Source organism: Amphibalanus amphitrite, unplaced genomic scaffold (genome assembly GCF_019059575.1).
Source record: "Amphibalanus amphitrite isolate SeventyFive unplaced genomic scaffold, NRLGWU_Aamphi_draft 000816F_arrow, whole genome shotgun sequence".
NCBI classification, from domain to species: Eukaryota; Metazoa; Arthropoda; class Thecostraca; order Balanomorpha; family Balanidae; genus Amphibalanus; species Amphibalanus amphitrite.
The window spans coordinates 155,334-170,010 of record NW_024882310.1 but is presented as its reverse complement, the minus strand read 5'-3'; the positions used below and the strand labels follow the sequence as shown (position 1 = coordinate 170,010).

The 14,677-nt window shown below is 46.9% G+C and overlaps 1 protein-coding gene across 5 annotated transcripts; it reads left to right on the top strand.

Annotated features, from left to right (window-relative positions):
• Positions 1-68: 68 nt before the first annotated feature.
• On the top strand, positions 69-13,874 carry LOC122366562 (nucleolar transcription factor 1-B-like). 5 transcript variants are annotated; one of them, XM_043338949.1, is made up of 9 exons: positions 69-342; positions 2,936-3,106; positions 3,361-3,510; positions 4,470-5,387; positions 9,653-9,820; positions 11,216-11,356; positions 11,672-11,904; positions 12,248-12,334; positions 12,710-13,874. In XM_043338949.1, the coding sequence occupies exons 2-9, from the start codon at positions 2,966-2,968 to the stop codon at positions 12,789-12,791; spliced, it is 1,920 nt and encodes a 639-aa protein (XP_043194884.1). In that variant the 5' UTR covers positions 69-342; positions 2,936-2,965; the 3' UTR covers positions 12,792-13,874. The 5 variants fall into 5 exon arrangements, with proteins under 5 accessions (XP_043194884.1, XP_043194885.1, XP_043194882.1 ...); XM_043338950.1 differs by having other exon boundaries at positions 71-230; XM_043338947.1 differs by having other exon boundaries at positions 118-170.
• The last annotated feature ends 803 nt before the right edge of the window (positions 13,875-14,677 follow it).

Sequence of the window (14,677 nt, the reverse complement as noted above, 5' to 3'; positions counted from 1 at the left end):
AGTTGCATTTTTGTTCGGGAACATACAATTTTCAAACGCTGCAGCTAATTTGCCGTTTCCTTGAACCTACGTTCTCTGCTTCTTCTGATGATGCAGCTGCTACTATTGCGGCGCTGTTCGATGCCGTTTGAATGCTTTGGCTTTCACTTCTCATTGGTTGAAATCGCATGGTCCGTGAGATCTACCAATAGGAAGTCAGGAATCGTCGAGACAGCATGCTAATAAATCCGGTGACTGAACAGCGCCGGCGTGCGAGGCCGCCCGCGTGTGCGCGCTGTGGACTTTGGAGTTTGGGGATTTTGTGCATGTTGGTGGTGTTTGAGTTGAATGGTTAAAATCAGTGTGAGTATTGTTAAGTTTTCATGTGGTATCTGTTAAAATATAGACATTAGCCCAGTTAACATAGCATTTTTGACGAGGCTCTAGCTCATTTACCTACCTATTTTGCAATAATTTCGATGCAGTTATCTGGATACTTCAGTTGTGGAAACTAAGAGACGAAGATCCAAAAATTGATTGGTCAATAAATAGACTTTTGATGACCATATATGCCATATGGGCATAAATGCAGCCCTTGCTACTATGGAAGAAAAACGGTATAACGTGCCGGTACTTGCGGTATCACGTCCACTTAATCGGAGAGAAAAGGCTTCCATTTTCCACTATGAATTAACTCGATTTGATTAAATTTGGCAAATTCACTAGAAAATGGCGATAGGAAAACGGCTTCTGCGGGTTCTGGGCGTCACAACCAGCTGGCCATTCCATAAATGGATTGGCGTTTTGAAAGAAAATTGTTTAAAGATTTAATTTTATTTGAATAAATGTAGATATTTAATTCTAAAATAATAATGTAACCAAAATTGGAAAAATCAAACAAAATGATATAAATAATGACATTTTCAAACCATGGTGCTGCTTACATTTTTTGGCGTGTCTGTTTCAATCCGCCATATTTGCATATTTGGCAAGGGGGTCCAACAGACCCTCTCCCCTCTATATGTTCGCGGCGGGCAAAACAACCTATACAGGCGAGGGTTAAGATTTGGAAATGTCAATATCTTTATTCAATTTGTGTTACTGGATGGTTCTTAATTGCATTTTATGGCCAATCTTCCCTTCTCTTGTATGCCAACACAAAATTTCTGTTCAATGCACAAAGTAAAAACTTTGCCGCCTGATCGTGATCTTCCTAGCTAAGGTCAAATGCTTGCAACAGGTTTGAGTAGGTACCTACCTACCGTTAAAGTGCCACAAGGCACAAAGCTCTTGATGGCCTCATGCAGGCTTTGAAGGAATGCCACAGAGGACAAAGAATGGATAAACTTTTGTGGAAAAGAAGGGCAAGTCAGCTTTTTCCTGTTGGCTTATAAAATGGAGAGCTCACTAAATTGACCTGGCCTTAGGTCACCAGAGTTGACAAATTCAAGATTTAAAAAATGTAGATAGTAGCCTACAGTAAACTGAAAGTTTCAGTTCGCTCATCCACAACCCTGACTGCTGTGAGACTGCAACATTTTTCTGAGGCTGGGTCACTTCAAGTTACTTAGTGACCTGACCTGACATGACCCCACCTTGGAATTTTAGCACGAGCTAATGAAATGATGCCCTAACAGGAATGCATGATTGTTTCTGAGCTATTGAAAAAACTTGGAGGAACAAAAACATAAACTTGAGGAAAAGGCGTAAAATGCCACGACCCCAGCACTGTGTGGCCTAGCATTACCACATTGCTGATTCTTTGTGATCAGCATATAAGCTAATAATCAATACCGTAAAATGAGGTGTTAAGGGACAGTTTTGAGGTGTTTTGTTATATAACTCAAGAAGGGTTGGAGATACAAGCATCAACTTGTCAGCATTTTATGTGGAATTTGGTGCTTTACATGCCTGATACATTAATGTTTTAAAAATATATACATGCATATTATTTTTTAATATTTTTCATCACTGTCCCTTAGCACCCCAATGTGGGGTGTTAAGGGACACATATATTATTCCAAGAAATGGTCATCAAATGCCCACAATTGGGGTGTGAAAGGGCACACAATTTATTTATTGAAACATTTTGCATATTCTGTCACAAAACAAGTCAGGTTCATTCACCACTAATGGCCTTTTTAGCCAATTACATGTAATGCAGTATACGCTTCTGGAAAATGTGCTAATTATAAGGTAAACAGAACCAAAAAGTACCCTGTCATCAACAAACACCCATTTTGAAGCTAGTCACTTGTCATTATGTTGCCCTCTTTGTTTTGGCCTTTTTATGATGACATCACATTTACCTACGTCAGTCTTCATTGACCCACCATTGTAAAAGAGTGTTATGGAAGTTTTGAGGTGTTTTGTTATATAACTTAAGATGTGTTAGAGATGAAAGCATGAACTTGCCAGCATTTTATGTGGAATTTGTTGTTTTCCATGCCTACTGAAAGAAAACTTAATGAAATTATATTTAGATATTACTTTCTATTTTTTCTTCCCTGTCCCTTAGCGCCCCACATCCACCTCAAAATATGCATGTGTCCAGAAAAGAGGAAGAGGATGATGAATAAATGGGTGGATTTGTATAAGTTTTTTCAGGAAACATGTGCAATACATGTGACAATACACCTATGCATTCATTTTACCTGTACACCTTCTAGTTTATGTGGTACACACAGAGTTTTGGAGATGTCTCAATTTTGTGAAAATGTAGCATGATTTTCAAAACCATTTTTGAACCAAATCATTTGCATGAAAAACCATGCCATGTTGTCCTATAGTCAAGAACAAAACAGTGTCAACTACCATACTCAAGTTTTTATTAAACATTCTCAAATAAGGAACTTAACATGACACAAAGTTTTTCCCACGCAACTGTCCCTTATCACCCCACTGTCCCTTAACACCCCATTTTACGGTAACCTACATGCATGTGCTGCGTCCGCAGTGTTTGTGAGGGCTGAGCAGCTCGATCACAATGGAAGAGGAACCGGCTACGACGGACGAGCTGTCGGCGCAGGCCTCGTTCGAGCACGACCTTCTGTCCAGGCTGCAGGAGTGCCTGTCTACCAGGAAAAAACACGTGGTCTACTCGAAAGTCATCATTAAATGGGAGGAGGTGAGCAGATTGGAATGCGAGCGTAAACTTTCTACCATCAATATAATCGCCAATAGAATTATGTTTAAAAACGTTTGCATTGACAGCAGAGCATTACATTTTATTGCCTACTTCGTTACTGTCCGATTGGGAAAATGCGGAGAATGGGTAGAGTTACGTTTACGAGTTCTTAAGTGAGTGTGCCCATGACGTGTGTGTCCAGTACTTGAACTCGTTATCCAGGAGTTCACTCCGTCTCTGTGTGTGCCGGACAGGTGGCGTTCGACGGCCACTCGGCCGAGGAGTGTCACAAGTGCTGGCTCAACATCCAGTCTCGGCTGCGACTGCAGCGCACCATCGGAGAGCTGATTGACGACGCGCAGGCGGCGCGCTGGGACCCCAGCCGGCTGCGCAAGGCCATCATGGTGGGAATGGCACATGGGGCGGCGCTCGCGGACGTTTGGGTCGGCGTCTCAGATACATTGGGGAGACGCGTAAACTGGTAGCAACTATTTCGTTATACAACTCACGTGGTTTCCAAAATCTTACTCAGTCTTCTTTGGCAATGAGCGGTGATAATGCCTTTTTTGCCATCTACGAACAAAATACGGTACATACAGAAAATTCGTGATAACTTTCAACCAGGCTCGTATTATGTCAGGCCATCGCTAATATAAAGTTGCAAAGTAAGACTGGATAGACTATTTGAAGCTTTCTTGCAAGATTATGAGATGAGATGCTACGCGCATTCTGGCGTCGTAACCGGGAGGTTCGGGCCACCCACCCCCGGGTGATCCTAAATCAATGAAATGATGCTTTCACTGAATAGCCTCTTCAATAAGTTTTATTTTTGTCGCAATTATTTGTCTTATTTCATGAAACACGATTTTAGAGTTACCAAAATACACATGTGCCCAATTGCCTCCATGAAGTAAGCTGTTGGCCGCTTATGCGGGACCTTGGCTCTGAGAGAGATCAATGTAGATACCTTCCAGCTACGAGTATTGTTCTCAATGTCGGGAAAAGAATATGGCACCGGCCCATACCTCCCGGGCCATGGCCCATACCTCCCGGTGTATTTTGATTGATCGAAAAAGCGCATGATTTATTTTAAGTTATCTCGAGACAAAATAATTGATCACAGATGCCTAATATCAGGCACACTTTACAGGCGAAAGGCAATGTCACGTACACAGAGTGAAAAACCATGTCTAGCCACTACCCAATAGAAGAAAATTGCCTTTTCACAAAACCGGCTCATACCTCCCGGGTCTCTCCTACTATGATTGACGTGGCATGTCGGAGGCTTTCGGTCAAAGTTTAAAATTAGAGATGTTTTTTGATGTCATTAATCAATAATTAATTAATATCCATCTTTCCTCAGGTCCAGCGGAGTAAGGAAGGCGCACCAAAACGTCCTGGGAACGCGTACTATTTCTTCACAAAGAAGATGCGCCCCAAGCTAGCGAAGAAGTATCCTGGACTTGGATTGACGGAGATGAGTTCAAAGCTATCGCAGCGGTACGCGTCCTTGTCGGCCGAGAAGAAGCAGGTGTTCGCTGATCAGGCGGCTGAGGCTTTGGCTCAATACAAGAAAGAGCTAAAAGAGTTCGAACGAAACCATCCCGAGCTGACCCTAGAGAGTGCCGACGGGCCCAAGAGGCCGCCACGCGCCCTAGAGCTGTTCATTCGTGCGCGAGCCGCCCATTTGCCGCGGGCTGAAGCGCTAGCGGCGTATAGAGCGCTTCCCGCCGAGGAACGAAAGGCCTACAGCGTCGAGGCGGATCAGCTGCACGAACAATATGTGGCAGAAGCCCAGGCGTACAAGGAACAGTACCCCGGCTGGGAAATTCCCGCCTCCGCTCGACGGAAGCCCGCCAAGAAGCGACAGCCGCGAAACGCCTTCAATGTGTTTGTACAAGAGACTTACCCGACGGTGGACCCGTCGCTGTCCAACGCCAAGCGTCTCAGGATCTGCTCCGAGATGTGGCACGAGGCGGACGCCAAAACGAAGGCACGCTGCCAGAAAATGGCGGAGGAGGAGCGAGAGGATTATCTGGAGTACGTCAACTCGCTGCCCGAGGAGGAACAGGCTGACGTTCGAGCCAAAATGGCTCCGCGGGCCAAGACAACGGCACGCTCGAGGATGATAAAGAAATTGGCTGGCCGCGTGAAGAGGCTCAGCGCCAGGACCCTGTTTATGAGGGAGAAGATGCCGTCAGAAACGGACGGTATGCTGAGCCAGGAAGAGTGGCGGAGGATCCTGGCTCGGAAGTTCAAGCAGCTGAGCGATGCAGACAAGGTAGGTGATGGTTTCCTTTGTCGATGATTTTGCATCAAATTGCGATTGATTGGAATCAATTCAGTTCGCTTTTTTCTATCGTTATATCAGAAACTTTTCTCTGTATAGAACATTATTTCTTGCAGTTCAAGACACTGGTTTTTAGTATAACGGATTTAGAACTATACACAGATGTTAATTATCTATTAACCCTCGCCTTGGCAGGCGGGGTCGATGCGACCCCCCCTAAGGTTTTTCGAAGATAGCGTAAAAACGGCGGCGCGCAGCGCCGCCAAATTTGGCACAGCCTATGGGGCAACCTTTTTACATATGACTTCAAAATTTCAGGCCCGGATGACCTTGGGTCGGGTCACCAGGTCAGAAAAACCGGTACAAGGTCATGGTGAAATTTCAATTTTCTTTATGCACCTGTCCAACTCACAGTTTTGGACTGATTTCCTTCAAACTTGTGGATGTGCTAAGTTCACCGAGTTGTATAACATATAGTTCGTTTTTTATGTCACAGACCTGAGGTCAGTTAGAGGCCATTACGTCGTAATGTTAAGCCTATGTGAAAATATTCAAATAGGAAAATATATCCGCTTCGTTCTATCACTCTTGTGCTAGTTTGAAACCTCAGTACTTAACCCGCGCACCGACGGGGGTCTGCACCAACTTAGTACCGACGGGGGGGGGGCGGATGACCGCCCCCCCCCCCTGAGATCTCGAGAACGAAGCAAGATAGCGACAAGCGGTAAACGGCATCGGATACGCACGGTCAAGATCTACAATTTTTATTAAGGTCATTTTCAGGTCAGGTCAAAGATGACGTCACAGGGGTCGAAAAAGTCAAAATGGCGGCGCTAAATATGGAGAGAGTTTTTCTCGAATAACTTTCGAATTAGTCAAGATAGGAACAAACTAAGGGCATCATCGTGATCCTCTCGTCAATCCGCATCGAATGATATATATGTTGACCTCGAAAGGTCAAGGTCAAAGGTTGACCTCAGGTCACGTGACCTCGAGGTCATCATGTATATCATTCGATGCGTCTTGACGAGCTGAACACAATGAGACCATCCACGCGTCTGTATCTTGTTCCTGTACGGAGTTATTGGCCAAAAACCTTTGGTGACCTTTGATGACGTCACATGACCTCACAGCTGCCCAACAGCAAAACAGACCTCAAGGTAGTGAAGGTTGATCGTATATGAAGCCATGTATGGTATATGGGGCCATTCCGACCCGTTTTAGTGGTAAAAACAGGGAGTTGATTTTTCCCCCATTGACTTATAATGGGGAGGTCGCGAAATTGACCTGACCTTAGGTCACCGATATCAAAATTCCGAGATATACAAATTGTAGCTACTAATGACCTAATAACATCCTGCGACTTTCAAAGGCCTCCGACACCTACTGTAGCCCTGGCACGGTGACAAAGTTGCAAAAAAGTGACTTGAGGTTGGGTCATTCAAAGTGACCTGGTGACCTGACCTTAAAAGGTAGTAGGTTCAAACTTGCACACCATGTGTAAAATTGATAAGGGAATAGTCATACCAAATTTCGCGGCGCTACGCGCCGCGGTTTTCCCGCTATTCGCGAAAAACCTCAGGGGGGGGCGGATATCCGCCCCCCCCGTCGGTGCGCGGGTTAACATTATGTCACTTTTTGTTTGGTGTACTTATCCATGGGTCAGGTCAACTCAGGTCAACTGAGGTCAAATGACGTTTGTGCCAATAACTTGTCACATAATAAAGATACAGCCTTCAAAATGGTATTATTCTGTTTCTCTTGAAGAGCCGAGTCGAATGATATGCAACATTAAGCTATCGTCTATCGTAATTAGATCAAAAGTTATAAGCGAAAAAAACTTTAGGCCTGTTTTTAGCGAAATTTTAACATTTATACCCCCCCCCCAAAAAAAAGCCCCTAAATATTGATCTAGAGCAACCAAATTTGCACAGGGGCGAGAACTCCATGGGGCCCACCTACCTACCAAATTTGGTGGTTCTAGGTGCCATAGGAGCCAATCGCGAGGGGGGGTGTCGCATCGACCCCCCCCCCCCCCTGCCAGGCCGTGTTATGAAAAATGCCCTGCCAGGGCGAGGGTTAATTTGGAAATTAATTGTTTATTTACATGAGACGCACCATTCTAAAAGCTTCATTGTATTCAGTTTCGGATATAGCAATATTCGTATGCTTACATTGCCAGACGGGTAACTATATATATTAAACCGCGAGTAGGTAGAACAAATCTTTTAAACGTCGAGTCGATAGGCGCGACGTTTAAGAGATTTCTCTACCTACGAGCGGTTTAATAATTTTATCCCGTACCGCCGATATCTTTTGGGCGCTTAAAGGTAAGAAATGCGTTTTATATAAGAAAATGCGACATATTTCAAACTAGACGAAATGTCTACTAGGCGTTTAACAGTTTGCTAATCGTCTAGACTTTTAACAAATCAGTTTAACGACATTGATAATTTTCTCTCTTTACACGTGAAGCAATAATTGTAATCAATGTCTACGGTGCGGGATAATTACGGAGCGAGCGAAGCGAGCGGAGTCTTTCCTTAGATTAACGGAAATTTCTGAGTATGAGCGGCCGGCCGGCCGGCCGGCCGGCCGGCCGGCCGGCCGTGCGGACGCTTTTGCGAGGCTTATATCTCAGCAACCACTTGACCGATTTACACGCGGTAATTTTTGTAGGGTAGCTTCATTCCTTCTACCAAGTATTGGACTATTCCCGATGCATGTGGGTGACCCCTTATGCACGTGCCACGTGCAAAACGAAGAGGTGTCAGTTTTGTAATTGTTGCAATATCTCGGTAACTACTTGGCCGATTGCGCTGAAAGTTGGCATGTAGGTAGGCACCCACTAGGCACTGCATATCCATGTGCCAGAGTTGGGGTGCTGCTGCACGTGCGCACGTGCAGGGGTCGTTTCCAGATCTCGAGAACGGCTGGACCGATGGCGCTCAAATTTGGTACACGGTTAGGGACCAGTTAGTAGGGTGCCGTGCACAAGTCAGTTGGGACCCATTTTGCACGTGCGCACGTGCAGGGTGCCGCTCCCAGATCTCGAGAACGGCTGGGCCGATTGTGCTCAAATTTGGCACATCGCTAGAAACCGGTCAGTAGGGTGCCGTGCACAAGTCAGTTGGAGGTACCCCCTCGAAATTTCGCACGTGCAAGACTCACCCCCTCGCTCGCTCCGTTAGTCGCCCCAAAAGGCGTTATACTGGTTTATAGGTATGAAGGTCGGACATGCATGAAACGAGCTCTTTTCGTTAAAAGTTGCAAGAAAGCATAGTTTCCAGTTCAACTGACTTGTGCACGGCACCCTACTAACCGGTCTCTAGCGATGTGCCAAATTTGAGCACAATCGGCCCAGCCATTCTCGAGATCTGGAAGCGGCACCCTGCACGTGCGCACGTGCAAAATGGGTCCCGACTGGCTTTTGCACGGCACCCTACTAACCGGTCCCTAACTGTGTACCAAATTTGAGCGCAATCGGTCCAGCCGTTCTCGAGATCTGGAAACGACCCCTGCACGTGCGCACGTGCAGCAGCACCCCAACTCTGGCACATGGATATGCAGTGCCTAGTGGGTGCCTACCTACTTGCCAACTTTCAGCGCAATCGGCCAAGTAGTTACCGAAATATTGCAACAATTGCAAAACTGACACCTCTTCGTTTTGCACGTGGCACGTGCATAAGGGGTCACTCACATGCATCGGGAATAGTCCAATACTTGGTAGAAGGAATGAAGCTACCCTATAAAAATTACCGCGTGTAAATCGGTCAAGTGGTTGCTGAGATATAAGCCTCGCAAAAGCGTCCGCACGGCCGGCCGGCCGGCCGGCCGGCCGGCCGGCCGGCCGCTCATACTCAGAAATTTCCGTTATTCTACGTAAGACTCCGCTCGCTTCGCTCGCTCCGTAATTAGTCACCCATCTGCTGATGCTCTTTTGTGTCTTGCCTATTCCCGTTAATAAATATCGATTCCATATTTCTAGGTGAGATGCGTGTCATTGACCACCCTGCACCCAATTAACCCAGGGATGGTTACGTGCTCAAACCACCGCTAATGATAAATGCGTGAAGAATCATTGACCTTTTCCTCGAAAATGTAAAAACAATGCAAAAAGTTATTTTTATATTTATATTTACATTGTTGTTACATTTTCGAGGAAAATGTCAATGATTCTTCACTTATTTATTCTCGCTATGTTCCTCGCCAAAGCACTTCACACCACTAATTTCACCGCTAATGATGTCCAACAGGAGGAGTACGCACAGAGAGCCAGAGCTTTGACAAAAGAGGCGCGGGAAAAGGCTATCACCGAGCTGATTGAACAGGGCGAGGAGCTAGCTGAGCACAACGCAGGGGGAGAAGAGGAAGAAGAGGAGGGACAAGAGGAGGAGGATGAGGAGACACCGATAGCAGCCACAGTAAGTCATATTGTCCAGGAATTGTCAGCTTTGGTTTTTTTTGGTCTTCAGATGATACTCAGATAACGTGTTTAAATACTTTATTGCTAGTTACTTACGTAGATAACCAGACGAAATCTGCTAAGCCCACTTGCCTGATGCCTCCAAATAAATTTTCACAACTGCACGTATGAAAAACATGACAATTGACGGGCAATGTTAACTCGCGCCGGGCCGGGGGGGGGGGGGGTGTTTGAACACCGCCCCCTGCGGTTTTTCAAAAACGGCGGCGCTGTTCATGCATCTTTTTCCCACATGTTGTGAAAATTTCAGACCCAGGGCTCTCAAGGTCAGGTCACCAGGTCAGGTCAAGTGACCTCACCTCGGAAAAAGTTTCAATCCTCGTCATAGCTACACCGACTGAGCGATCGCCTTGAAACTTTCAGCGATTGATAATAGTAACAGTATGTACAAAATGTATATCGCGGAATTTTGATATCAGTGACCTAAGGTCAGGTCAATTTTGCGACCTTTCCATTATTTGTCAATGGCAGAAATACTTTTGAGAAATACTTTTGACCTCTGAATGACCTCTCCTTGAAATTGTATGTAGGATATATTTTACAAAAAGTCAAATACAGAAATGATACAGATAATGATACAGATAAGAAGACTCAATGGCAGAAAATTGATGCGCCTCTTTTGGACGAATGGTATTCAAAACCCTCTCAAACATCGGCTCATAGGTAAACATGACACACTGAATCGGAAAAATGCATCTGTGACCCCTATGTGTGCTCCTGAGGTCATCTCAGGTCAGGAACGGTCACCAGCAGTTTTTTGGCTATAACTTTTGATAAAGACGTGCTAGAGCGATGAAAACACGTCAGATGTATTCAGCTCGATGATACGGATCGACTGATATGCAATATGACCCTTTCCGGTCAGGTCATGACCTTGACCTGAGGTCAACTTTTCCAAATGACCTTGCAAGGTCAACAAATAGTGCATTCGACGCGTCTCGAGTCTCGACGAGAGGAACACGATGCTGTCAAAAGTAATGTCGTAGCTCTCTTGAGTCAAAAGTTACTGACGTAAAACCATTTTCATGAAAACTGCTTTTTTACAGTTTTTGCCCTCTGGAGGCCAAACCGCTGACCTGAGGTCAAATCTGAGAACAATACCCAGAAAGGTCTGTAAAAGGGCTATCGAATGCGCTTTTCCGCGGCGCTGTAGCTCTATTGGTTCCCGAGTTAGCCGTTGGCAGTTTCCAAAATTGTTGAAATGGACTACATTTGACCTTTGATGACCTCTGGTGACCTGACCTTTGACCTCACCACCTGAGTGTGTTTAAATATCTGCAAACCGAGAAATTTTCGACAGATATTGTTGACTGTAAGTGGACCTCCTTTGCAGCCACCCAAGTCGAAGCGGCCGCGGGTACCTGCCACCAGCAACCAGAACGGTGACACCCCCAGAACGGTGATACCCCTAGAGAACGGGCCGACATCCAACGGGCTGCCGGAGTCGCCCGAGATTGGACGGAAGAAGGAAAAGGTGGGCCGCTCAAAAGGAGAGAGCTGAATCCTCGGGTGCTTTTTTTATTGGCTACATATTGTACATTGCATTAGTTTGCCTGCGTGGTTATTATTGGAATTTGTGGAGCATAATTATTGTAGCTGTCGATATGAAATTACGATCAGTTTAGGTGAGCGATAGCTCCTTTCTTGTTTCTGCGTTTTCTTTCTTACCGATGGCTTCTTTGTTCCCCTACGACATTGGTTTGCGAGTGTTATTAGACGATTCCTTCACCTGAACAAATGACTGTGTTTCTACTTCACATTTAGTTGACATTGATGTGTCGTTTTTCAGCGAAGCATGACTTCAGAAGACTACTCCACAGAAGGCTACTCCACAGCCGAGGACGGCAGCCCGAAGAAGAAAAAGAAGAAAAAGAAAAAGGAGGAAGCTGAACAAACTCCTGCCCAGAGTGTTCCGGAGGAAGAAACTCCGGCGCAGAGTGTTCCGGAGGAAGAAACTCCTGCTCAGAGTGTTCCGGAGGAAGAAACTCCTGCGCAGAGTGTTCCGGAGGAAATAGATAGCAAGTACGAACTTTCGGATAAGAAAATATTCGCCAGTTTACGTTTTAGTAGCTTACATTATCAATGGACAGCTTGAAATGGACAAATCAACGCAATTCTTGAACGACACGACCGCCATTCACATACCTATAGCTTATGTAACGGCTGTTTTGCACTGCTGGTCATATTTATAAACATACACTTTTAAGTGTTTTTTTTTCTGGTGAATAATGTTAGATTTAGCCATAGCCAACACCGTCCCACATTACGGTAGCCTTCAGTAACTTCTCTGCCTCGTATAGGGGCAGATCGCTGCGAGTGCTGTCTCGCGCCGCTATATTATGGATCCCACCATCCCCCTTTTCAGCGCCGTCTTCGAGTGGTTTGTGGAGAACTACCGACCGGCGTCTATGGAGACCCTGAAGCCGCACAAGCAGAGGAAAAAGGCGAAAAAGTAAGTGAGACTTTACTATGTCCGATAAAATACTTAACCGGCTTTGTAATATTTGTATTGCACATTGCTGGCATAAGCAATGATCTGATGTATGTTACGTTTGTTCTACATCTTGAGTTTTCTACGTGGCTTAGTGAAATACGGCCGCAGTATTGTGTCTGCCGCAAAAGTGTCTGTGCTTCTACGTTGAAATAGCTAAGAAGTTCTTGTTTTTATGTCTTTTCCTGCAATGCCTCCCTTTTACAGGGCGCACCTTCCCCTTATCTCCCCCCCCCCACACACACACACACACACCACTGCTGGCTCGCCCAGCCCGGCTTTCTCGCCCGCATGCAGTCGGTGTCTCCATTCTTAGTCTATCTTTTCGCTCGACAGGGCCTGGAACGAGCTGACGGACCACCAGCGGCGGGTGACTGTGCGCAAATACAGGAAGCAGCTGCTGGCGGGACAACTCTAGAGTCGGCCGCAGCGCAGGCACAATGCCACAGCACAGCTCAGACGTCTAGATCCGGTCTGGCTGCCATGACTCAGAGTCGCTGTGGGATCGGAGTCACAGCCCTAACAGAGTCGCAGTGGGGTCAGACTCATAGACTCAGTCACTGTGGGATCGGAGTCACAGCCTCATCAGAGTAGCGGTGGGGTCCGATCGACCCAGCCACAGTGTCTGTGTGGTAATTTGACATGCTCTCCGCCTGGGATACCCGGTCGGAGTGAGGTGCCGGGATATCAAATGACAAACTTTGGTGAGCGATGATCCGGCCGTGTCAGCCCCGGCGGATGGACGAATTTGTTGATGTAGTTTGGAGGGCTGAATGGTGATTGGTCTGGGCTGAGCGGTGGCGTCTGCCCTGTCATGGGTTGCCTTGAACGTGTGACATGCCTTGGGACTGTCATGATGGGTCTCATCAACTTGGCACCTTCTAGGCTGCGTGCCTGGGTCAGACAGCTTGACCCCACTGCCATTGGGAAGGGCGAGTTGGGCCCCGACAGGCCCTAACTGCTAGGGCCTGTAGTCTGCACGGTGACATAGCGCTCATCGCGGTCATTGATTCGTGTGCTATCACCGTCATCAGGCGTTGTCGAGTTTTCAGTCGTGTGCGTCGTCATCCACAGCCTTAGGGGACATGCAGGTTGCAGGGGTCACCCCCCATTAGGGGACTGACGGTGTCGTGCGTCAATTTGTGAAGTTTGTGCAAAATGAGCGTTTGCGTGGACCAAGCGGCATTCTGAACTGGGAAGTGGCTCGTTCTGTTTGGGAGAGATGAGGGAGCGAACGTTCTGATGAGTGAGTTTTAGTGGGTGATGTTCGGCCGGCACCTGTTCGTGTTGGATGGTGCGTGCTCCTGGCCTGGTGTTTGGATGACTTGTTTGGGCGATAGATATAAGGTTTGTGTCGGGGCGTTCGCTCGCGGAACCTGTACTGTTGAGCGATGAGCGCGACTGTTTTCATATCGCAGACGGAGTAAAACTGTTGGATTTTCTGGCGTGATCGACTATGCCGCGTTGTGCTTTTTGGAATACAAAACGGTTGAAGAAGAAATATTATCTTAGGTTTGTCGTAAATGTTGAAATGAAGCACTCTTAGGTTGAAGCTGATGAGCGAACGTAGCTGGATCGTGGGTATGTTGATTTTTGTCGTGGTTATTTTGTTTGTTTTGTTGGGTTAGGCCCTTTCGGTCTGACAAGACCATTGCAGAGCCGGAAGGATGATAGGAATTAGGGGGAGACATTGGTCTGGGCAGGCACCCTAGTGAGTCGCCGGGGCTGAGCCCGTCCAGAGGACAGGCCACCCAGCCCCAAGGCACTCACTGCACCCGGCTACGGGGTGCGCTCCCTCGGGAGCAGCGGTGCCGCTCCAAGGGAGCAGCCCGCATGAGATAAAGTTGCCTGTCCAGCCCGGAGGAGGGTTGCGGCGTGGAGGAGAAGGATTTCAGTATCCTGAGGATAGAAGCACGGAACGGTGATCGTGGTTAGTCATCGGTGTCGAGATCATTAGTCATTAATATGACTTTATGTAGTGCCCTGCGTACATCAAGCCGAGCGGGAGAATGTGTTAGTGTTCGATTCACCAGTAGCAGCGGAGCACCTTCAATTAAGGGGGGGGGGGCACTGCCGACTTTTGGTCCCATTCTTTCCATGCAACGCCCATAGGGCTAATGTTAACGGTGCTCGGGGGGGGGGGGGGGCACGGTGCCCCGGTGCCCTCCCCGTTCCGCCGCTTATGCGCTTCACGCCAGCTGACTGCATACGAAACGAGTCAAGAAGTTTCGTGCGTGAAGTTGCTACATGCAGCATTGATACATGTGTGCAAAAATGCGTAGTGTAATATCCCAGTTGAGAGAG

Bases quoted from the DNA above. Each gene is read 5' to 3' on its own strand.
- LOC122366562 (XM_043338949.1), top strand. From the start codon at position 2,966: ATGGAAGAGGAACCGGCTACGACGGACGAGCTGTCGGCGCAGGCCTCG. The intron at 9,821-11,215 runs GTAAGTCATATT...CCTCCTTTGCAG, and splicing joins AGACACCGATAGCAGCCACA to CCACCCAAGTCGAAGCGGCC. The intron at 11,905-12,247 runs GTACGAACTTTC...CCCCCTTTTCAG, and splicing joins CCGGAGGAAATAGATAGCAA to CGCCGTCTTCGAGTGGTTTG.